The 24,859-nt window shown below is 37.0% G+C and overlaps 1 protein-coding gene across 3 annotated transcripts in view; it reads left to right on the top strand.

Moving 5' to 3' along the window:
* The window catches only part of Mkln1 (muskelin 1), a 148,961-nt gene that overhangs the window by 62,723 nt on the left and 61,379 nt on the right, over positions 1-24,859 (top strand). For all 3 annotated transcript variants that reach the window (XM_032906799.1, XM_032906798.1, XM_032906800.1), the window contains exons 5-9: positions 27-136; positions 1,560-1,752; positions 14,256-14,333; positions 16,266-16,331; positions 23,585-23,697. In XM_032906799.1, coding sequence (XP_032762690.1) covers positions 27-136; positions 1,560-1,752; positions 14,256-14,333; positions 16,266-16,331; positions 23,585-23,697 — 560 coding nt within the window. The remainder of the gene's footprint in view (positions 1-26; positions 137-1,559; positions 1,753-14,255; positions 14,334-16,265; positions 16,332-23,584; positions 23,698-24,859) is intronic.

Raw genomic sequence — 24,859 nt, 5'->3', positions numbered from 1 at the left:
TCTCTTTTTGCTTTTCCTCCTTAAAGTTCCACTTTTGTCCTGGGGGCCCAGCTTTAATTTTAGCATCTGGTATGTTGAACTCAGTGGTATTGATGATCCTGATATAGTGCAACCCTGTCTGAACTGGTACAGCAAGGTAGGACCGTGCTTTAAAATTAGACTTTGATACCTAGCAAGGGAGAAATGTGCCAATTTCTTTATTGTGACCAATTTAAAATGTTGGTAATAGTAAGGATTATGAATAATCAGCTAACATTTTTAAGCATTGTGGTTTGTCAGCAGTCTTAGCTAATTTAAATTATTACTAGTCTATGAGAAGTAATTATCAATCCTCATTATTTTATACATGAGGGAATAGAGCAGAGCGGTTCACACAGTTGTAAAGTGCTTGGGCCAGTCTTTGGGCTCAAGCAGCATGGCTGTTATTATCTTTACTTAGCCCTCAATTTTATTTATATACAGTGATATGAGTATTTTGAATGCATTTTTTAGTGGGTTACTTACACCCTGGTAGAACATTTTATGTTTGACCACGATTGAAATGCCTGAGTCGGCATGCTAGCTAGATGTTGCTCACTCTACTAGAACCGCTGTTACATACATTACAATACACCAGGCCAAAGGCAAAAAAATAAATCAGCAGTATACAGAATCACTCTGATTATTTGATGCGTTTACATATTGACAGTTGTATTGTATAAGGAATAGGTATTTGACAATGTTGTATTAGTTGAGAAGTGAGGTAACTCTAAACTGTCTGTTTTTCAAGTCTTTGGTATATTTTTTATTCACGGGTAATGTTTATTGGTAAATCTTTTTAGTTGCATACAGTGTTTTATGTAATTGGTTTTTTTAATTCTCATTGTAAAGCAATGCGCTTAGAAAATTTAAGGTAATTTCAGAACATATTTTTAACTTGTTTGTTTCTCAACTATTTTTCTGAGCTTGTATTTGTTTCTAGCGTTCACCCTGTTAAAGAAAGTGCTTTGTAAATTGAGTGCTGACTTTGAGATTCATGCTGTGCTTTATCTTAGTCTCTGCACTGGAATATTATTAGTTGATGTCCTGGGAATTGTAAAATGTACATCCTAAAGGGGCTTTTAATATAGACATTTTTTGTTGTTTTGTTTTTTGAGATAGAGTTTCTCTGTGTAGTCTTGGCTGTCTTGGAGCTTGCTCTGTAGAGCAGGCTGTCGTCAAACTCACAGAGCTCTACTTGCCTCTGCCTCCTGAGTGCTGGGATTAAAGGCGTGTGCTATCACTGCCTGGCAGCTTTTTGCTTTTTCTTTTTTTTCCTTCTTTAGTAAAAGGCTTTTGAGTTATATCTGGTTTGGTCTCCTTTGATAGCATACTTGTGACCTGGGCTAGTTATTACAGTAGCATTCAGTTTCAGTCTTACTATTTGACAGGTGAAAATAAAGGCAACCAGTGTACAAGATTAAATACAGCGCTTGGTGTATAGTAAATGCCCAGTTTACTTTGTTTAATCGTTAACTGTTTCCTACGGTAGCAGCTAAGCAGCTCTCTTTTTTTTCCCTACTTTTCTTGTGTTCTAGTAGTACCGCGAACAGGAAGCCATTCGCCTTTGCCTAAAACACTTCAGACAACACAACTATACAGAGGCTTTTGAATCCCTGCAGAAGAAAACCAAGATTGCACTGGAGCATCCAATGTTGACGGATATGCACGACAAATTGGTGTTAAAGGGTGACTTTGATGCTTGCGAGGAGTTGATTGAAAAAGCGGTAAATGGTAAGAAACTATGAAACTTGTATTAGGAATATTGCAGTATTTACAGGAAACCTTCTAAAAGAGTATATGCTTCCTGCATCTATTCTCTTTTACATATTTTTCTGTGCTCTTTATAAAGTTTGCTTATTTTCTTGGAGTAGGGAATTCTTTAATTAAGATAGGTTTATAATATCACAGGAATTTAGAAAAAGAAACAGGTTTGAATTCATTTACCTACATTACAATGTCATGCTGGGAAACCAGGAGCTTAACTAACAATAAATCAGGAAAACATTTGTTGGTACTACTGTTATCAGTGATTTATTGCTTTAAGTGATTCTTTTCAATAGCCAGTGTTCACTTTTTAATAGTATGATTTGCATAGGAGGGGGTTACATAACCAAAAAGTATTGACAGATGTAACAGACAAGGAAATCGGCACTAAAATGATTTTCTTTGTAGTGTGAATGAGATAATACATAATCTTTGATTTTTCTTGTAGAATTGTGACTTCCTTAAGTAGCCTATAATTTGGCTTTCAATATGTATATATGATATAATGAGATGCTTTGAATTTTAATATTTAAGGTTTCAGTTATTTGAAATAGAAAGAAGGCTCTGTTGTTTTTTAGTGAATGAAAAGAACTTTCTTTTATCCTTTTCCCCCGTTTTTTTCTTCCACAGTGGTTTTCATAGTGACCAAGAATATTATAGATACTCAGTATAAAGCTTGTGAAGGGCCGCGGTCTGGCTCATTTGTAGAATACTTGTTTAGCATACCCAAAGCTCTGGTTTTGAACGTCAGCATTGCATGAACTAGGCCTGATCCAGCCCTGGAGAGAGTAGAAGCAAGAGGGTCAGTAGTTCAATGACATTTTGAGTGACACAGCAAGTTCCAAGCTTGCCTGTGCTACTTAAGACTTTATCAGCAAACAAACTTGTGGAGTTGAATCCAGCATATCTTTTTATATAGAGAATAAGGAATAGTAATAATGTATTTTAGTCCTTTGATTTCATACATTTTAATCTCTTTGCTGTTGTTATCCATTATTGCTAGGTGTTTGCATTATTCAGAGATTGTGTTAGGTAATTTATAACTAAGAAAACCAGAACTTGTTCTTTTCTGCTTTAGTTTTTAACTTTGCCCTAAACCAACTGCTCCCATTGTTAAGTACATTGGCAAAACTACTCCCAAGCCTTATACACCACTGTAACTTACTTGATGACGACTCCTATTTACAAATAAGGGAGCAATAGTGTTGAAATTGAGGATACTTAAGAAGAATGCTGATAATTAATGTCATATCAAACTATTAAAAATGAAAGTATATAAATGTGTCTCAATTTCTAAGTGTGAGTTTGCATATTTTTTCTCATCTCAGCATGAGAGAGGTATATAGGTCATTTTATAATTTTAAGTTGACCTGTTTTGCATCTTTATTACTAAGGCATCTGATTTTATTGTGTTTGTGATATAACGTAATAGCAGCTACCATGTGTAATTTCATTCGATTGTAAGGTAGATTAATGATAATTACATTTCTAAACTGACTTCAATTGAATGCCCATTGTTAGGAAAAGCTGTTAAAAGCTCATGCAACTCTCTTTCCTGTAGTTGCTTGCAATTCTGAGTCTAGAAAGGGAGCCTGGTTTAGCAGAAGTGATAGTAACCCAAACTTAGAGCCACATCGTATCCTGTGTTGCCAAGGGCTTTCTCAGTTGCCTGGGAGCACTTAGTTCATAGTGATTCCTTTCAGGGTTCTTCAGCTCGCTGCTGACCTCACTGATGATGATTTGTTGAACAAATAAGGAAAAGAACAGTGGAGAAATTTTTGGCTTCTCTTCCACTGAAAACGTAGAAGAGGCCAAGAAGTTTTTGCCCACTGCGTAGGAAAGTAGGACATCGAAACATCTTTTATCCAGCTTCTTACAATGGAGCAAGCAAAAATCTCTTTTTTTTCTAACACCTAAAATTTTCATATGAGAATAAGACTAAGCTTTGTTAAAAAAAAAAAAAAAAGACAAGCTCATTTTGCCTTTGTAGAGGTTGGTTTATAGATATATATATAACGGCACTATAAGCTATACATACTTGGAATATATAGTGTGATCTACATGTTGACATGTGTGTGTGCCCACATACCTGACCCACCACCACTCTACATAGTAGCAAGCATTGACAGTCCCTGCGTTTTCCTTCCTTCTCTTGTGATCTAGCCCTCCTTCATTGCTTGCCTTTTATCCTTTGGCAGCTGTTTGCTTTCTGTCACTATAGATGAGATTGAGTTTCTGTAACTTCATGTAAATAGACCATACTCTTGGACTTCTTTCAGTTGACTTATTTGGAATTTCATCTATGTTTGTCGAAACTCGTTTTCTCATTGCTAAGTCAGACATGATACAGATATACTAATTTTCTTCTGCGCTCATCTGTTGATAGACATTTGGGCTATTCACACTTGCGGGCTATTGCTGTTGATATGAACATTTGTATGTACATCTTTGTATGGAAATACACTTTCACTTCTTTGTGTAGATACTCAGGAATAGAACCAGCAGGTGACATATTATTGTCTGTCTGTTTTAATGTTTAAACTCTCAGTTCTTCAGCATTGCTGTCTTTTCTCCATACAATAATGCATAAAAGTTTCATTTGTGTGGCAATGATTAAGATAAGGTCATGACATTGAGAAGGAGTAAGGAGGGTATGGCAAGAGGTGAAAGGAAGAGTGGCTGGTGAAAATGATGTAAATATGGTGCTCATGTTTGGAATTCTAGTAAAACAAAATAATAAAAATTTAAAAAGCCAGTTGCTATGCACAATTGCCCATACACTGTAATGTCTGTCAATAATTGTAATATTAGCTATTCTAACCTATGTCTATGTTTTCTGCTTTCAATTAATAATAACTAATGCTTGTCATATTGTCATCTTTGAGTCTTCATTGGTGAAGCATTCGTTCTTATCTTCACCCATTCTTCTTTTAGTGAATTATTTTCCTATATCTGTGTTTTGAAACTTCTATCTGGAGACAAGTCATTTATTAAGAGAGATATGAGGGACTTTAAAATACATTCTTTTAGTGTTGAGGAGATATGATTCTAATGGGGTATGATTTTAAATGTCATAATGAAACCCACTATTTTGTACAATTAATATATATTAATAAAAAAGAAAATAATAAAGTACATTTTTCATAAGTCAGATGGTACAGGCCTGTATTTAGTGATGGAGGTAGAACAGATGTATACCAAGTGGCTGTCTAGGAAACATCAGACTCTGTCCCCAAAACAAACAAAACAAAAGTAAAACATCCCAGACATACACAATGATAATATATGCTACAGTCTGTGGTTTATTTTTTCATCTTACTGCATCTTTCGAACATTGGAAATTTTACCTTGTGATAAGAATTTTTCTGTGTGCTTGTTAATATGCTCTTGATGTTAGAACTGAGCATTTTCTTGCCTTAACTAAAGATCAGAACTTCTCTTTGTTTTCTTAAAAGAGTTTTATAATTAAGATTTTCATTCATGATTATGTTTGGTTTTGAGTTAATTTTTGTGTATGGCACCAGGTAGGAATCTAATAATTTTTTTGAAAATGCAGTATGTCTCACCAGTATCACACCGTCTTGATTACTCAGCTTGATAGTAAGTCTTTAAATGAAGTACTGTGAGTCTTCAAGCATTGTTCTATTCCAAAACTATTTTGACCATTCTGGGTGCTCTGAATTCTCATGTGAGTTTTAGAACTTTAGAAGCATGTGACACTGGTTGTTAGTGCCTAAAACATATCTAATAGGGTTTTATTTTGTTTATAATACAGTCATGGATCAACTTGGCAAGAATTGAAATCTTCAGTGCTTTATTTCAAACATGGATTGTACGTTCTGTTTTTCCAGTTCCTTTAACATTTATTTTATTGTCTTAGTTCTTAGTAGCTGGGTCTTGGATATGATAGGTATATTGGCATTCCATAGTATTGTAGGGATAATCTCTGTGTACTGTGTGGAAGAATTCTCAGTCATTTAGAAGCTGATGGCCTATTAGCAAATCAAAGGAAGTAGAAGGTGGGAGTTCTGGTAGAGAGATAGGAACTCTGGGAGGTAGTCAGTCCTGGGAAGATCACCCAGGGAAGTTAGATGTAAGAAACTGAGGAGAGGTAACCAGCCATATGGCAGACATAGACTAATTTAAATGGGTTAAATAAGTTAGGAGCTACTAAGAACAAGCCTAGCGTATGGCCTAGGCATTTTTAATAAATTAGGAGCCTCCGAGTGGTTACTTGGGAACTGGAGCATGGGTAGAAAAGCCCACAGTTATATAGTATTTTATGTTTTATGTTCCTATTACAAATAGCACTTTAAAAATTCAAGTTCTAATTGGTAATTGCTAGTATATATGAATGAAACAAGTATTTTTATGTTAGTTTTCTACTCTGCAGCCTTGCTAAATTCACTTCTTTTGGTATCCTGAGGGACTCGGCAGAGGTTTAGTCTTGTCATACTGTTAGAAGACAGATCCTTGTCACATTTTCATCCAGTCATGGTATTTTTAGGTTTTTTTCTTACTGTAGTAGTTCAGACTTTCCATAGTATATTGAATATTGTGGAGACAGGAGATATCTTTGCTTTGTAAAGCAGTCATTAAGTATAGTGCTAGTAATAATTTTTATAGACACCTTTTATCAGATTGAGGGAGTGTAGTTATAATCTTGATCAGGAATAGATACTGCATTTTATCAAGCATGTTTCCTGCGTCTCTTTGAGGTGGTGAAAAGATCTTCCCTTTTCAACTTCTCATACCTTAAGTCGCATTAATTTTCATTTTTAGGTTCAACTTTGCAATACTTTGAAAATCCTTGTTTGGTACTCATTTTAGGTCTTGTTATGTTTGATTTATAAAATTGTATGGTGTATTCCTATGTGTAGTTGAGTAGTTTGGATACTGGCCTACAATTTTGTTGTAATGTGTTGATATTTCTGACCTTTAGAAAAAGAATGAGGTGAAATTAGTCCCAATTTAATTTTCTAAAGAAAATTTATATAAATTAATAGTACCATGGTGGACTTTTAAAAGGATGAATGGTGAAAAGTGGGCCTGAAGTTCATTTTGAGATTTCTAAATTTCAAACTTATTACATTAATAGATAAAAGGCTGATTATATTTTATGTTCTTGAATAAGTATTGGTAATTAATGCCTTTTGAGTAATATGCACAGTATGCACACCTCATTTAAGTTGATAAATATATCAGTATAAACTTGTTCATTTTTTTTAAATTTCCTTTTTGAATCTTTATGCTGTGATTTATTCTTATGGTTTCTTTTTCTTCTCCTTACTTTGTTCTTCCTCTTTTGCTCTTTTTTCTTTCTTTCTTTTTTTCTTCATTCCCTGAGACAGGGTCTTTTTATGAATCTTTTTATGAATCTTTTTATGTTACTGGCCTGTAACAAGTTTTATACTCTAGGCTGGCCTTGAACGTGTGGCAGTCCACCTGCTTCTGTCTTCTTAGGGTTGGTATTCCAATTGTGTTTCCCCCTTTTTTTAATTTTAGGCTGGCTTTTTATATCTCAGATGTACTTAACAGTGTCATCATGTATTATTTCCTTGGATCTGTCATAGATTTAGATTGGTTTACCCTGAATTCTTCCCCATGGTTTTATCAGTGAGAAGGTCGTATATGCTCCTCTATATTTCTCTCAGATTCTGATTCACCTAGTGAACTCAGAAGGTAATCTCTTCTTGCTGTGTTAAGATTTGAATGCTTGCTTGCTCGCCTGGAAGAGGTTCTTAGAGTTGGGTATTCTGTTTTTAAAGGGGCCTGGTGGGAACACTTTACCTAACTGTTCAATTCTATGATGAGTACAGGACTCCTCGGGCTCATTTGCTTCAGCATATCAATTATGATATTTTAAGAATCATCTATTGACATGTAAAACCGAACTCTTAGGGCAATTAAGTACTATTTAATATCTTTCTAACTGTTTAAAGTTTGCAAGATTTCCTGGGATTTTGTTGTTGTTTATATTGGTTAGTTATTATGAATTGTTATATTTTAAAATCTCCACACAGTTACAAGCAATTTATTTGGCTTATTGGTTGTTTAGGATTAACTCCTGCTTTGTTTTATCTTTTCTGTTATTTTCTACACTCTGTTTACTATTATTCTTTTTCTGTTTCTCTTTGAGATTTCCTCCTAACCCCCCCCCTGTGTGTGTGTGTGTGTGTGTGTGTGTGTGTGTGTGTGTGTGTGTGTGTGTGTGTGTGTTTTATATTGAGACAGGGTCTAGCTGGCCTAGACCTTGCTTTGTAGACAAGGCTGGTCTTGAAGTCACAGAGTTCCTCCTGCTCTGTCTCCTGAGTGCTGGAATTAAAGGCATGCACCACTATGCCTAGCCTATGCCTAGCCTTTATATCTTTTTTAACTAACATCTTTAGATAGATGCCAAGCCAATTATCAGATTTTTAAATTTTTTTCACATGGATTAAGGATCTAAAATTAGATCTACATATGTTGTTGTCTGGTTCAGTATTTTCATTATGTAATGAAATGGCTTTTTTTGTGAATCATAGTTTTATAGTTTTAAGTTACATGGAGTTTTCTGGTTATTGTCCTTGTTTCTGACTTGTAGTGGAGTTGCGCAGTGGTCAGGTCCATGTCCTTGCAAACTTAGACTTGCTCCATGGCCAGACTTGTTCAGCTTTTCTGTGCCTCATGCTTGTGCAGCCTGTGGCTTGGCAGTGGTTGGGGGGGCAGTGCTCTGTAGATCCCTAAGTCAGGTTTGCTGCTCCCATTGCACAGGCCTTTATCAGTAGCTTCTGTTTGATACAGTTACTAAGAAGAATAGACGTTCAGATTGCATGGCTCTTTGTGGTTCTCATTTTCTCCCTAGATTTTGTTGTCATGTTTTTAGCTATACATCATAATTTCTTAAAATTTTAGTTAAATTTTACTATGAGTTGCTTACCCACTTTTACATAGTATTTGCAAAATGTATCTTTTTCAGTCTGTTAATGACAATATTATCTATTTTAAGCATGGTTTCTTTTTTTTTTTTTTTTTTTTGTTTTTTTTTTGGAGCTGGGGACCGAACCCAGGGCCTTGCGCTTCCTTGGCAAGCGCTCTACCACTGAGCTAAATCCCCAACCCCGCATGGTTTCTTATAACCCATTCTGCTTTAGAGTTGAGGATGACTTGGAACTTGTGACCCCTCGCCTCCATCTTTTGAGTGCTGGGTTTAGATGGTTGTTAACACGCCCAGTTTTATGTGGTGTGGAGATTGGAGCCAGGGCTTTGTGCATGCTAGTCAAGCACTTGCTGAATTACAGTCTTTAGCCCATTTTCAGTCTTTTAATTCCAACTTTTCTGTATCTTGCTTTAAAGAAGTGACTTATAAATGTTATTTACTTTTTATTGTTAATTAATTTTTTGTGTATATGGTGCGTGTACACGTACAAAGGCCAGGTGAGGATGATAGGTGTCTTCCTTTAACATTCTCTTACTTTGTCTCTTGAGACAAGGTCTCTCACTGAGCTTTTCTCACCAGCCCCTCCTGAGCCCCTCCTGACCCCCTCCTCTTTCTGCCCTGCAGGAGGGCTTATGAGCGTCCTGGACAGCCAGCTCTCCACTTACATGTGTGTAGGGCATTCCGGGCAGCCAGCTCTCCACAGCACATATGTGTTTTGTCATCCTTTTTATTTCTTCCTCGTGGTTGTCATTTTAGTATTTTCCGTTTTCCCTCCGTTTGTTTGGCTCTAATATAGTCTGCATTATTTTTCTGATAGAAATTATAAGTATGCAGGTAGTATGGTGAGTGCCTTTTTGTCTTCTAATACAAGGATTATAAATGCAGTTTCAACCTTGTTTACTTATGCCTGCCCTCACTGTCATTTATGATGGCATACTTGAGGCCCTGCAAATATTGCTTCATTTTATATAGGGTTCCTGAGTTTTCCCCTATCTTTACTGATCTGATATATTCTCTTTAGTACTGTGTACATCTTTGATCTTACATCTAAGATTTTAATCCTTTGACTTAAAGCTCATCTTTTAGAAATTCTTACAATAACAAAGGCAAGTCTCTTTTGTTTGTCTGAATCATTCGTCTCTTAAAAATGGGTATTTTTGTTGGATATAGAATTTTTTTGGCTGATAGTTATTCTTTTAAACACATTTTGAATATTATTCCACTGTTAACTGTCTTCTATTGTTATTGTTGAGAAAAGTATGTTGCTATTTGACTACTTGTTTCTTTCAGAGAAATCTGCTGTTTCCTTGGGTTGTTTAAATAGTCCATTTGCATGTTAGTTCTTTTGTGGAGTTGTCTTTAGTTACGGTGTTGAACTCGCCAGCCTGTTAAAAACTGATTTGCTTCATCTAGCTCACCACAGCAGAATAGTTACAGACACATGTGCCCATGCCTTTTTTTTAAATGTAGATGTTGGAATCAGACCTCAGATGTTCATGCTTGTATAATAGGTGCTCTTACTCACTAAGCTGTCTCTCAAGCCTGTTCCTTCTCTTTAAGAATTACCTTTTGTTGGATTATTATCAGCAATACTCATAAGTTAACCATTCCATAGGCTACACTGTGGAGACTGTTTATTCGAATGCAATGTCACACCAGAGTTTCCAGTAAATACTTCTAATCCCCTAAAGGGGTAGGAGCTCCATGTCCAGAAGAGCGTTTCTGAAGCAGTAGCTCAAAGATGAAGACTATCTTTTCAAGAGTTGCTTTGAAAAAAATGGAAATCCCTTCTGACATCTAACAGAGACGACGAAAATACTAGCACGTACAGTGCTTTGATCTTTAGGACAAGACATTTAAATAAAATATACTCTTAATATGAATTACAAAAAAAACCTGATTTGCTTTACTCTTAATTTCATCTTCTTATCCTAATAAAGTTGACATTTCTGTTTACTTTTTCATGCTTCTTTGCATTCTTTGTTCCATTTCAGTTATTGTATTATTACTAGCATCTCTTAACACTTTGATCATTTCTTTAATGTTTCAGTTTTGTTCTTTTCATCAACTTTGACGATTTCTGCTTCATGTCTTCGGGTGTGAGCTTTTCCGTCTGTTTATCATGTCTCTGCTGAGCAGCAGTTATGTCTGTTTGGTGCTACGGTCTTGTGCCATGACCTGCTTACTTTTTACATTCATGGTTTGTATTTAGATTATCTTCGTCTATTGCATGTGTTCTTACTTAATCTGGTTTATTGTTACTAATCTTCAGATGTTCTGGGTGTGGTGGCACAGCCTTTGACCCTAGCACTCAGGAGGCAGAGAACAAAACAACAGCAATAACTAGTTTCTGAAAGAGGAGTTTCCCATGGTTAATTTAAAGGAGCTTCTCCTGATGAGTCAGGCACTAGAGCTGTTGTTGGGAATAGCAAGTTGTTTCCTTAGTCTTTTTTTTTTTTTTAAGATTTATTTATTTATTTTATGTACAGCATTCTGCCTGCATATGTGACTGCAGGCCAGAAGAGGACACCAGATCTCATTACAGGTGGTTGTGAGCCACCATGTGGTTGCTGGGAATCAAACTCATGACCTCTGGAAGAGCAGTCAGTGCTCTTAACCACTGAGCCATCTCTCCAGCCCGTTTCCTTAGTCTTTACCTTGGGATTTTGTTCATTCTCAGCAGTGCTCAAAAATGCAAAAGCTACCTTCTCTTCCCGTATAACCACCAGTCTGCTTCCTGGCACATGGCTTCTTCCCCAAATCCCTACTCACCTATGCCTTCATGCCTTTGCCTATGCCTGTTCTCTTTGCTGTTTACTTTCCTATTCACTGTTTACTCCAACTCATTCTTCATGGCTAGTTCTTTTCAAATAGCTTCTTTTATGCCTTCCCTGGTAATCTCTCTTAACTCCTACTTGATTGAGTGCCATATTTCTCACTTGGTGCATAAAAAGATTGGTAGTTTTCTTGCAACTATAATTCCAAGCTCTACTACATCATCGTCATTGTCATCACTGTTTCTGCCATAGCTACTGCTGCCACTGCCGCAGCCAGCGCATATGTTTGAAGTTTTACAATGGACCTTGTATTTTTTAAGTTCTTTCTATGAACTTTATGATTGTCATACCTGCTTTCTAGGGTATGTGTACTATTATCATTGTCTCTGTTAAATGAAGCAGAGTGATTAATTTGTAAGACAGCATAACCAGTCAGTGACTTAAGATATGGGGTTCCATAGTCTGGTACCAATATCTGTTTAACAACTGTGCTTTACTGTTGTAAATTTTTAGTAGTTCCAGAATATAACCTAAAGTGGGGAATTATTTGGGCTCTCAGTTTCAAGACATTTTGGTTTAATGTGTTTGCCTGTGTTGATTCTGGGTCATTAATGATGCAGAATATCATGGTGGGGGGAACACGTGGGAGAAGCTACTTCCTGGCTGGGCAGGAAGGAGAAAGAGAGGGAATGGGGCCAGGGACTGGGTTTATCTTTGATAGGACACTTGTAGTGGTCTACTCCTTCTAACTAGACTCTACTTCCACAGTTTCTATCTCCTCTGTTGCTGTTGTTAGGATTTCTTAGTGCTGTGATAAAGCGCCACTAAAGCAGTTTGGGGAGTATGTTAGTCTGGTTCACTAGAGGAACAAAATTTATAGAATGAATCCTCCCCTTCTCTCTGTGTCTGTCTCTATACACACACACACACACACACACACACACACACACACACACACACACACACACACACACACACCACAAGGACTGTAAACTAAAATGTCTTGAAACTGAAAGCCAAAATTATTCCCCACTTTAGGTTATATTTTGATAACAGCTACAGAAAGTTACACACACATACACACATATGTAGAAAGAGAGAGATTTATTGGAACTGGTCCCCCTAATTTTTCTAAGGCTACAAAGGCAAAGAAAGAAAGAAATTCAATGATTATATAGGGTTGGTTACAACAGCTTCATGATCAACCCAGAAAAGAAAGCTATTAGGGTTGTTGTTATGTTCCAAGTATGCACGTTGTGGAAAAGAGACATTTTATTATGTTTTTGAACAAGTCTGTGTTTTCAGTGTCAGGGGAAAGTCCTCATTCAGATAGAAATTGGAGTCAAAGGAGAGATTCATGAGAGAACAAGTGTGGTCTTGGTTATATATGTGGATAGATGGAAAAGAAGAGTGTGACCCAACAAGAAGCCCAAAGCGAGGTGGCTTTCCTGGTTGGTTGATTCACTGATCTAGTTTCTCTGTCTTCCTCTGCGCTGCCATTATTACAGAGTTGGCTGTTTCCCTAGGTCTACAAATAGGTTTTATATATTGCTTATGTATATGAAAATGTGTCCAGAGTATAAAAGTCTCTTTTTTTCTTGGCTAATGTCTGTTTAGAAGCACGAAACATTATTTACAAGTCCTCTAGAATATTCCTCCTGTTTCCTTATCTAGAATTGGGTTCTAGATATCATTTATAAATTGGTGTAGGGTGTGATAATTATTTGGAGTAGGGTAGATGTGTGGTGGAAGGACAGCCTCTATGTGGAGACAGTAGCTAGTGTAATAACTCCTCCAGGACGTAGATGAAAAGTGTACTGAGGAAAGATTCAGAAGGAAGGCAAAGCAGAATCTGAGTCATCGCTCTACTAAAGACATTTGTGAGTTTGATGAATCTCCTTAATTCTCTAAACAGGCACTTCTCCATCTTAGATTAGGGAAGTGCAAATCCTTCTTTGGCTTGTTTTTAGGGTTAAATGAACCAAGACACAACAGATTTTTAACATTTGGCAGCATCAGTAAATACAGTTCCATTGCTACTGGCAGTACCTTCATTTCTCTGTCAGTTTGTACCCAGAGAAAACTGGAGTTCGAGTGTTAGAGTGTTTTCTCTTTCTCTGAGCTTATACTATAAGTACCTACACCAAAGCTGTTGGCATTCCTAGTTCCTTATTTTTTTTTTCCTTTTGTTTTTGTTTTTTTGTATTCTGGTAACAAAATGTATGGGCTCTAAGTACTTTTAATGGGAAGACATTGGAATTCAAATATAGATTATTATAAGAGGCTATGACTTTAAAGGTAATACATAGAGAGTAGTGATGCGAATCACCAGGGCAGACATTCTTCCAGGCTTTCATTATTCTTCCTTTTCTTCATTTGTGTTTATATTGATGACAGAAATTAATAAGGTGTATATGGTTGTATAAGGTATAATATATTGATGAAATAAAGCATATATTCAAATTATTTATGAGTTATTTTCTGCTGCTTCTGGTTTCTAGCTTTCAACTGTCCTTTTTTCCCTCCCATTTTCCTTCTTGCAGAGTCTTTGTTGAGGTTACATATTTATCCATTGAGTGCATTAGTAACTTTACAGCAACTAATGTGGGAACATCTACTTAATATGGGCTGCTGCTGCTGCTGCGTTTTGTTTCTGTTCTTGTGTCAACTAATAATTTACTATTTATATTTGGGTAGCATACAGGGAAACTATATATGTTATACATATAATATATATAAGAAAATATAATTCTTATTTTTTTTTATACTTGCAGACGGCTTGTTCAATCAGTATATCAGTCAACAGGAGTATAAGCCACGGTGGAGTCAGATTATTCCTAAGAGCACCAAAGGTGAGCTGCCCGCCTGGCCAGTTGTGTTTCTTCCTTACAGTCTATTTTCATTAGATAGCCCAAGCATTCTCCTGCTCTGTTAATAGAGAACAGGTGTTTAATATTAAAGCATAGGTTATGTAACTAGATGGGGGATTATTATATATAATTTTTTTCCACTGAGGTTCTGTTTATGAGGTGCTGTTCCTGATGAGCAGTAGCTCCAGCCCTAGGTTACTGTATTGAAACTTTAAGTTCTTGTTTCATCACTGTGACAGCATATCGAGCAATGCTGTTTGTTCTTCATACAGAATATGTTCCAAACTACTATAGTGTGTAATATCATAGGTACACTGCTGTCGCTGCATATGCTCCTGGAAACCTAACTTCTACAAAATATCTCACTAAACAGGACCTTTTAAGAGTGAAAGGGACAAATGATGAACTTTATACACAGATAATAGTAAGGTTGACATAATTCTAATTAAAGCACAGTACAGTTGCATCTTAGAGGCACTTGATTTGAGTATCCGAATGCCTTAGTGATTACATCTCATGCTTTCTTCTGGGAGGTGCAGATCCTCAGGGCTTTTATGTCTAATAGGGACCAGTTTGTTTGTTTTTGATTTGAATCTGATTCAGAGTTGAGTCTTCTTCATTAACCCATTATTTTTGTATGGGGAGATTTTGTCACTTTATTGTAGATTGTATTCACTCTTTTGTCAGATAGAAGCAATATTTTGTTGCAGATGTTTACATTAAAGAAAGATGGCTCTGGAAGTGTTCACTTGGTTCTTGGTCTTCATATATTTCTCTTCCCTTGTGAGAAACCTTTTATAGCTTTAATCATAATTATATGCATGGAAATTTTCCCTTGAACTTATATTTGCTGTATGAAAATACTTGTATTTTTTTAGTCCTTTGTAAGGTGATTTTATTCAGACACATATTTGTAAACAAACAGATTAAATACACAAAACACTAATACCAAAAATTAATATCTTAGTATTTTGTTAATTTGTTTTTGAGAGAAACAAATTAGACTGGCTGGAGGAGAGAGAAGGGCAAGGCCTCAGTGATACTGATCTGCAAGGTCTAAAGGGCACCTAGCTGTGACAAAGGAGGAGGAATTATTGAGTGCAGTGTAGATGAAAGGATTTGGCTTTGTTCTGGTTTCTGTATACAATCATAGCTTAATAGTGACATTTTGGTCAATAATGATGGTCCCAAGAGCTTTTAATTGTGCTGAAGAATTTCTATCTAGTGTAATTACTTCACCTTTTCTGTAATTATGTATTCTGAAAAATGCAGACATTGTAGTTGCCTGAGGTTATTACATAATGTAGTAACATGCTTTGCCATATGGCTAGGTATAAAATAGGCAATCCACGTAGATTTGTGTAAATATACTGATGTTTGCACAAAACCAGAATTCACCTAATGATGCATTTCTTATAAAGTATTCAAGTAACTGTGGCTGTAGAAAAGTTGACGTTATTTTATAGTGCTCCTGGGAAATTAGTACAGAGTTAGATGATGTCAATTTACATACAAAAACCGGGGAAGTTTATTTGCCAAACTAATTTATGTCAACTAATGGGAGATTTATTTAGAAAACCTTAGGCCTTCTAGTTTATACCAAATGTGATACTAGCATCCTGTAACCTTAGAGCTAGGAATGTAACTCGGTGGTTATCCTTGCTTATTATTTGTGAGGGTCTGTGTTTGATTCTTAATACATGTGCAGACACACTATATTCTAGAATCCTCTAACCTTTTGAATATTTGAAGCAAAAGTATTTTTCTTTTATGAATTCTTTTACTTATTTTTAGTATTTTGAAGAAGTACATGTGGAATGTTTGTTACTACCCTTTATAGACTTACAGTGGGTTTACTTCTCTAGAATATAAGGTTTTACTATTTCTTTATAGAAAATATATTTTCTTCTCCAGGTGATGGAGAAGATAACCGTCCAGGAATGAGAGGGGGCCATCAGATGGTCATTGATGTTCAGACAGGTGAGTCGCACTTCAGTATCATTCTAAAGCTACATGCCATAATGTATCATTGGCCTGCATTTAACATACTCTACAGGAGTGGACACTTCTCTCTCCATTTATGATTAAGGTTAAATATCATTCACTAAACTGAGTAAAAACAGTAAGCACTGGCTGCGCATCTGAAAGTCAACAGAGAGCAAGGTGAGCAAGGAGCTGCTGTGCTGATGACATTAGATACCTAAGAGAGACATGGCCCTCCTTTATAAAACTTCACTCTGTACAGTGCCCTGGTTGCTCAAGCAACATTCTACTTTTTTCCAAGAGTATGTATACCATTTTATTACTTTGTTGTGCTTCCTTTGTACTTAAGGAATAAAAGCATTTATTTTGTAGACTCATTTTGTGAATAATGAGAAAAATAAACTTAGTTTGGATACTAAGTTTCGACTGTTTTCAAAAATTGTTGGTAATAAGATTGAAGACTTCACTTTAAACTGTGTTAAATATATATAGTAACATTAGAATTTGAGAATACTGTTAGAGTCTTTGGAAAACTTTTCTTTCAAGGTATAGGATTTTGCTTCCTAATCTGTGCCCCTGCTCGCCCATCTTACATAAATAGGCTTGACTAGGATCCAACCTCTTAGGCGTTTGTTTCCTGTGTCAGAGTAACAAGTTTGCCTATGTTTGCTCCCCCCACCCCCCAGCTGAGGACCGAACCCAGGGCCTTGCGCTTGCTAGGCAAGCGCTCTACCACTGAGCTAAATCCCCAACCCCCTATGTTTGCTTCTTAAAGAGGCAGATTTAGATAGAGAGTATTTTCTTATTATTAACACACTAAGGGAAATTGTAATGAAAAACCCCTTAAATTTCCTCAGCAAAATGTACTTTGTTCCAGTTTGGCAAGCTTGACACTTAAAGCCGACCTTTTAGAGGCTGAAGCTCCAGAGTGCTTGTTGCTCTGCTGTGTGTGGGAAAGAGACCATACATGACTAGGCATATTGATTAGCATAGGTCAGATACAGGATACAGTAGCCGTCATGCTCCTTTCCCAGCAAGGCTTAAAAGGGAAAAGATAAAATAGCCACAAGTGAGTCATGTATGGAAATAAATTAAAAGGCAAGTATGGCTAGGCATCATGGTGCATGCCTATAAGACTAGTAAGTTTTAATTTTGGCTTATTTGGTGTGGTTGTATGCCAAAGCAGTTGTCCTTCCTGGTGTTTCATATACCTTGTTTTCTTAAAAATTAAGGTTAATAATTCTACATTTCAGTGTTCTTTTCCAGTCAGTAGTTTGATTGGAAGCTTGCTTAATGCCAGATCCAGGTGTAAAGTAATCAAAAATTTTAATATTTAATTGCCAAAACTTGTTCCATCATATGAGAATCATACTGTACTGAGCATAGTAGAAGAGGAGTGTGACACTTTGTCCTGCTGTATCTATCAGTATGTTAGTTTTACTAACTAGTCCCTGAAACTAATAACCTTTCTACTTGACATTCTTCAATTGTGAGTCAGGTTTCAACTGTGATTTAGGTAAAACAGGTTATGTGAAAAGACATGTATTTTCTTTTCAGCATAGAACGTCTTAGTTTAGATTATTTATTCTTCCTGTGTAATTATTGCTGAATTTTAGGAACTTAAACTATAAATCCCATGATTGCCCTCTGAGTAGATTATAAGACTCGGGCAACATATCCCCATTATTTGATACATGCAAGAGAAGCTGATGGGGAGTTGTCACAGAGGCTCTCTTCTGTAACTTCCTGAATCTTGAACTACCTCTGTAGCAATTATATTAAAGCACTTTAAAAAACTACCTTAAGCTTTCAATGAAGTGAATAAGGAGGAGTTTGGGTTGTTAACTACAGTCAGACATTCATGTGGCTATAATTCTGCCCTTTTCTATTGTGTGTGTTTGATTTGTGTGTGGGTGTGAGTGTCACAATGTGTATATGGAGGTCAGAGGACAACTTTGTATAGTCAAGTGAACTCAGGTCATCAGGCTTTATCCACTGAGCCATTTCACTGGCTCCTGCCTTCTTATTGACACTTGACTTTGTGTGTGACTTTTTGGCTGTCTCTATTAGAACATAGTTGGTACGGCCTATAGTTTCATAATGAACAACTTGTTTAATTGTAGTGTGCCATCTTGTGGAGGTTTATGCAATCAGCAGTCTGATTTACTAAGAGTGAATGGTAGTTACTGCAGTCGAGCACTTGAAGTAAAACCCATTTTACTGTACAAAAATGTGTGCACATGGTGTAGAAAAGCCAGATTCTTTACTTGTGTTACTATACCTCCTTTATTTTTAATTCATGTTCAGTGTGTAGATTGTAGCACTGTAGATCCATGGTATGTTTGGTTCTAGTACTAAATGTTTTATCCTTTCTAATTGTAACGTTTGTGAAATACTAGTGTGTGGATTGTTTGGTGATTGCCTGATGTGGTCCCTTACATGAAATTGGCTTTAAATTTTGCAAATAGACTGCCGTTAATCATATCACCACCGATCTCTCTCATTCCCTATGTCTTCCTTTTCAGTCAGTTCTGAGCAAGTTCAGATCCTAACCCCTCTGCTTAAACTTTTCTGTAGTTCCTTCAGTGTTTGTGGGACTAAGTTTAAGCCCTAATAGTTGAACCTTGACTTGAACTAGTCACTGCTTGTCTTTATAAACTACCTGTCTGGTTACTACCTTTGTGTCGTGATTTTTTTATACATTTTCTTTAATTTACTTATTTATTACATAGTTTAACTTCTTTGAATGCAATGTATTAGTTTAGCCTTCACTGTGTCTTTATGAAAGATAACCAAATCACATTTTTGAAATTAGGAAACTAGTGGTTCAAGAACGTTAGCAGCCATACAGCTGTAGTTAGAGAGTGGAAATTGAAGCCTGACTTTGGAGTTTGTGCCTTTAAAACACTGTCGCTGTGCTCTGTCTCCGTATCATTGTTACTCATTTTACTTTGCTTGAACAGCTTCCCTGTGCCTCATTCTGCTTACCAGGACAAAGCTCCTCTTACCACAGATCTGCACTGAGTCCCTCAGCCAGGTTCTCTTCCCCTTTAAGAACCCCTGTTGTGTTTTTTTTACCTTCATACGGGACTTGGTCTACTCTGCCCTGTGGTCACTTACTTACCCTTTATAGTCACAACCATATTGTAAGTTCTTTAAGGATAAGGGACTGTTCCAACTTTCTTTTCTGTGGTTTTTTAATTCAAATCAGTGCTTTAATCTTTTCAAATAGATATTGTTGGAGTGCTAAGAGAAATGCATAGCCAGATAGCCTATATTCCTTTAAGGGGAAAATGAAGAGAAGAAGGTTCCTGGTGAGGAAGATTGTGTTGCCTCAGGGTATCCATGCATGTTGTTACAGGACTCTGTGTGTGTGTGTGTGTGTGTGTGTGTGTGTGTGTGTGTGTGTGTGTGTGTGTGTGTGTGAGTGCACATGCATGTATTCTCAGTAGGCCAGATTCCCTGCTAAGATGTATGCTTTTCCTTTCTTTCTACACTGTACTTCTTACCATAGTTCTTTCCAGACAGCTTCATAGTTTAAACCTTTTTATTTTTTATGCATTAGTGACACTTTTTGGTATTTGTTTCTAGATGATTTATCTTTGTGATACTTAAGTGATTAGGTGATATAATTAAAAATTTTGTTATGCCTCTTTCATTCGGGTATATCAAAAAAATCAAGTTTTTACAGAATCCATTTCACTGTACTATTGCTTCAGTTGGGCTACAAAGCTTCCATGGACAGGAATGACATCTTGGCTCAATTCTGTTGGGATGCTTGCCCTGTGCCAGATTTTATTTTGCTCAGCTATCAATGAGGCTGTTGTGGAAATGTGGGCTTTCTTTGCTGTGAGAGTTTATGTGTACAAAGAGACCTGCTTTTCAGAAAGAACATTGAGAACTCAGAGCCTAAGAGGAAGGGTCATTAAAGTTAATGAACCAGGGTAACCTTATCCAGAGGGTGCTCAGAAGTACTATAAAACAAAAGGTCAATCGCTATTGCTATTTTAGTTATGTGGTCCTCCCTCTACAAGCTTCAGAAATTAACGGGGTTAATTGCTGTTATAGTGAGGTCTTGGCAAATAATCTTAAGCCAGATGAAAATTATTTGATTTCTTCTTCCTGTAAAAGTCTGTGTCTGGACATTACTATATGTCATTTAGGAAACAATGCCATTAAATTAATGATAATGGATCATTTTATAGTTATGAAATAACACAGATTTTTAGTAGTTTAAAATAATTATCATTGTTTCATAGTTTTACAGTGCCAAAGGGATTCCAGGTATTGGTTAGTTTGGAGTCCAGTTCAGTAATACTGTTGTTACTGTGTCTGGGAACTGAAAGATAACTGGAGGTTTGTTTTTGTTCATTTTTTCTTTTTAAAAATAGAAATGTTCATTTTTGACAACTTTCAGAATGTTTTTTTATATAACTTAAATCTGGTGGACCTCCCAACAGAGTTTTGTAAATAAAATACAAAAACTGGGGAAGATGGAATGAATGGTGCTTGGTCACTCTGCATTGATCTCCTGCCATTGTTACCAGATACCTCAGAAAAATAGCTTAGGGGAAGAATATTTATTTTGGTTCACAGTTTTAGAGGTGTTAGTTCATCATGATGACCATCAAGCAGAGGGAAGAAAGGAGGGAGGATAGACAGGAACTGAGAGAAGATACTACTCTTAAGAGCATTGCTTCAGTGACCTACTTCTAGCTATACCCACCTCTTAAAGTTCCTAGAACCTACTGAAATAGTGCTTCTAGTCATGACCAAGCCTTTAAGAGTTGCCCTGTAGGGGGTAGAAATTCAAGTCCAAAATCTCTGATAAGACTCGAGGTAAGCTTTTAAAGGTATCCCCCTATAAAATAACTTAGGTAAACTTCAAACATAAAATTACAAGAGTAAATATTTTCATTCCTAAATGGAGAAGTGGACTTACAGAAATGAAATTTATAGTCTATTTCTGTACCCAGGGTATGTGAGTTATGTTATGATATGAGAAAGAGACCTGCTTTTCAGAAACAACATTGAGAGCCCAGCTGTAAGAGGGATTTCTTCCCACCATTCGATTGTTAACATTCACATGGCCTCTCTTTAAGGCTAGTTTTTCTTGTTGCCTAAAGCATTCCTCAGTACAATCCCATGTTCCTGAAATCTCTTAAGTTCCTGGTGTTCATTTATATCTTTGACTTCGTTCTTACAGCCTCATACATTTCCCTTTCAGGAACTCTCTGTACACATTGTCTCACTTCTAAGCCTTCCTTTGAAATCTGAGTAAAAACCTTGATGATTTTGACTCTAGCTTTCTATATGTCTGCAAAACCAGCATCAGGTAAACTACACCAAAAGCTGCTGCCAGTGTAAGTAGGCTCAGAGCTCTAGGTAGATCAACATGGTGAAATAATCTTTGGGAAATAACTTCATTCGGTGTGAGGTCATAGTGCCCTGGAGGCACTGACTTCTCAATGAAAAGTCTTCTAATTTGTTTACTCTTTGCAGTGGATGGGCATCTGGCCAATTCCTGACACGTTCCCATGGCATCTTTCCTATTGTCCATTCAAAAGAACCTGGCTTCTTTTGAAATGGTACTAAGCTCTTCAGAAACCATGTCTTCATGTTTTAAACTTGTCCAGTTTCCCCAAACAAACCATGTTTTTCACACCTTTCTTTCTGCCCTTTGCTCGCAGTTCCCACTGGAACAGCACTGAGCTCTACTCCGCCATCCTAGCTCTCCAGCCTGTTCCCTACACTCTTCTAACGACAGCAGCCAGTGACAACAGGCCTGCTTCTCTGGAGTCAGGTTTCTGTGTCAGTCAAGGCTTCTTGTCACTGTGACAACAGACCTGAGAAAAGTTTTAGGGGATTTTTGTTCAGTGTAGGAAAGGGTTGGCAGAACTGCTCACACGATGGAGGCCAGGAGAGAGGACAAGAGTGCCAGGACAGCACATTGTCTTACAAGACATACTCCTACTAACCTACCTTACAACTAAGGCCTCCTGAGAGTTCCAGAAACTCCAGATACTGCCACCAACTAGGACCGACTTCAAGAATAGCCTTTGGGGGGTTGGGGATTTAGCTCAGTGGTAGAGCGCTTGCCTAGCAAGTGCAAGGCCCTGGGTTCTGTCCCCAGCTTTGGGGGGAAAAAAAAAAGAATAGCCTTTGTGAGATACTTCATTTTTGAACCATAATGTCCAGTTTGCACTAGAACTCAGTCTTCCTCCAGTGACCTGTTCTTACTCTGAGAGCAGGTGAAGCATTTATGGATGTTTTACTTAAAATTTGAAATACTATGAGAACATGACAGAATCTTAGATGACAGCCCAGCTGTGACTGGAAAGAGCTTTTTTGGTGTCCCAGTAGTTCCACAGGCAGTTTTAGATTTCACATCTTCACGGCCCGTCACAATTTAGATGACAGCTACCATGTGTACAGTCTTACACACATTCTTCAGTGGGTCCGAAGCTTGACCGTTTGTAAGTACGTAACAAAGGAAAGGCATTATATAGGAAAGGGTCTGTAATGTCGTGTTGTATAAAGATTCACAGAGACAAGTAATTTTGTTACAGTAATAAAGTACAGTAGACATTTCAGAGAGACAGAGTATTCATTTCTTAAGGTATTAGATTAATCTTTAAAAAGGAAGACCAGTTCTTATGGGACTACCAATGTTTTATTAGTTTATTCTTAAGTTTTAGCTAGTAAACCATTGCTCTGGTATTAAGGCGACATCACCTTTAATGTGATCCTCCCCCCATAATCCCCTAGTGACAGTCATGTGTCCTCATGTTATTCTTTTTCCCTGTGTATTCTAAATTTTGATTTTTACAGTTTCGAGTGATTCTGTCAGTCTTTAGTAGCTAAAGGGTTGCTGCATTGTTAAGTTGATAAATATAAACAGCACATGATCTAACAGATTCTTAAACTGGCTGCACCAATTTCATCTGGGATACTTTAAAAATACAGGCTCTTTATCTACTCAAAAAATCTTTAGAATCAGAATTCTGGGGGACATGGTCTAGTATCTGATTTTAAGTAAATTTCTCAGAATATAGTTCTGCACAGTCTTTCCACATACTCAGGTTTAGGAATGGCTGGAGTACATTCTGAAAGCTACACATGTAAAGATACCGCTTTAAAAATTATGAAAGTACCTTCTTAAGTATGCTTTGAAACAATTGAGTGAGGCTGGTGCCTAAACCCTTATCCTTAAGGCATTTTTTAATATATACTTTTTTTGATTTTCATAGAGACTGTTTATTTGTTTGGTGGCTGGGATGGAACACAAGATCTTGCTGACTTCTGGGCATACAGTGTGAAGGAGAACCAGTGGACATGTATTTCTAGAGACACTGAGAAAGAGGCAAGTTCCTAGTCTTTTCATTCGTCTGTGTCATGGTAGGAGTGTGGTTCTACACTTTCTGCATGTTTGTCTTCTTCTCTGATGTTTCCCTACAGTTGTAGCAAAAGAATTTTGAAGTAAGAAAATCAATTAGTTTTAAGAACCCTTGCATTTGAATTTCTATCCCTGGCTCATCAATTGCTCCTGTACTTAGCCAGGTCTGTTCTGTCGAGTTAGACAGCAGGAGGTTTCTGTTGTTGTTGTTGTTACTGTTTTTTAACTTTTGAGCTACTTTACCTTAGCAGTGTAATCAGGTAGTATCTTCTCATGCCTCAGCACTCTACTCTTGTTCCCCACATCCATCCATCCATCCATCCATCCATCCATCCATCCATCCATCCATCCATCCTCTCCTTCCTTTCTCTCTCTCTCTCTCTCTCTCTCTCTTTCTTTCTCTCTCTCTCTCTCTCTCTCTTTCTTTCTTTCTTTCTTTTTTTTTCTTCACATGCACTGGTAAGGATGGAACGTGGGGCCTCAAAGTACAGTGTTACTCAGTTAGTCTAGCCTCCACCATCTTATTGTGTTTCCTCTCGAAAACATTCTTTTGATGTCTACTTTTGATGTCCACACTGTCTAGCTTTAAAAAAAAAAAGACCGTTTATTTTCTGTGTATGAGTGTTTTGCCAGCATGCATGTATGTGCATCACATGCAGGCCTGGGGTCTGCAGAGGTCTTAAAAGGCCATCAGATTCCCCCTGAACTGGAGTTAGGGATGGTTGTGGCCCACCATGTGAGTTCTCCTTTGCAAGAGCAGCAAGTGCTCTTAACTGCTGAGCCATCTCTCCAGCCCCTTGTCTCACTATCTTAACCCCTCATTATTTCACTATACAATCATGTGTAGTCAAGACAAAAATAGTTGTTTATATAGATATAATATAGAATGTTGGCACATGATGAAATTGCCTAACAATGCATTTCTAAGAGTGACTCCTCATCATTAAGCTAGACCTGTCAGTTTTTTTTTTTTTTTTTTTTTTTTTTTTTTGAGTATTTCTTATGTACATTTGGCAAACTTCCCTTCCCTCCCCCCCTTCCTTATCCTCCCCACCCCTCCCCCATTGCCCCCTCCCCCAACAGTCTAGTTCACTGGGGGTTCAGTCTTAGCAGGACCCAGGGCTTTTTC

The sequence above is a fragment of the Rattus rattus genome, chromosome 6 (genome assembly GCF_011064425.1).
Source record: "Rattus rattus isolate New Zealand chromosome 6, Rrattus_CSIRO_v1, whole genome shotgun sequence".
In the NCBI taxonomy this organism is placed as follows: domain Eukaryota; kingdom Metazoa; phylum Chordata; class Mammalia; order Rodentia; family Muridae; genus Rattus; species Rattus rattus.
The sequence above is the reverse complement of the archived record's forward strand: the minus strand, read 5'-3'. Positions and strand labels throughout refer to the sequence as shown.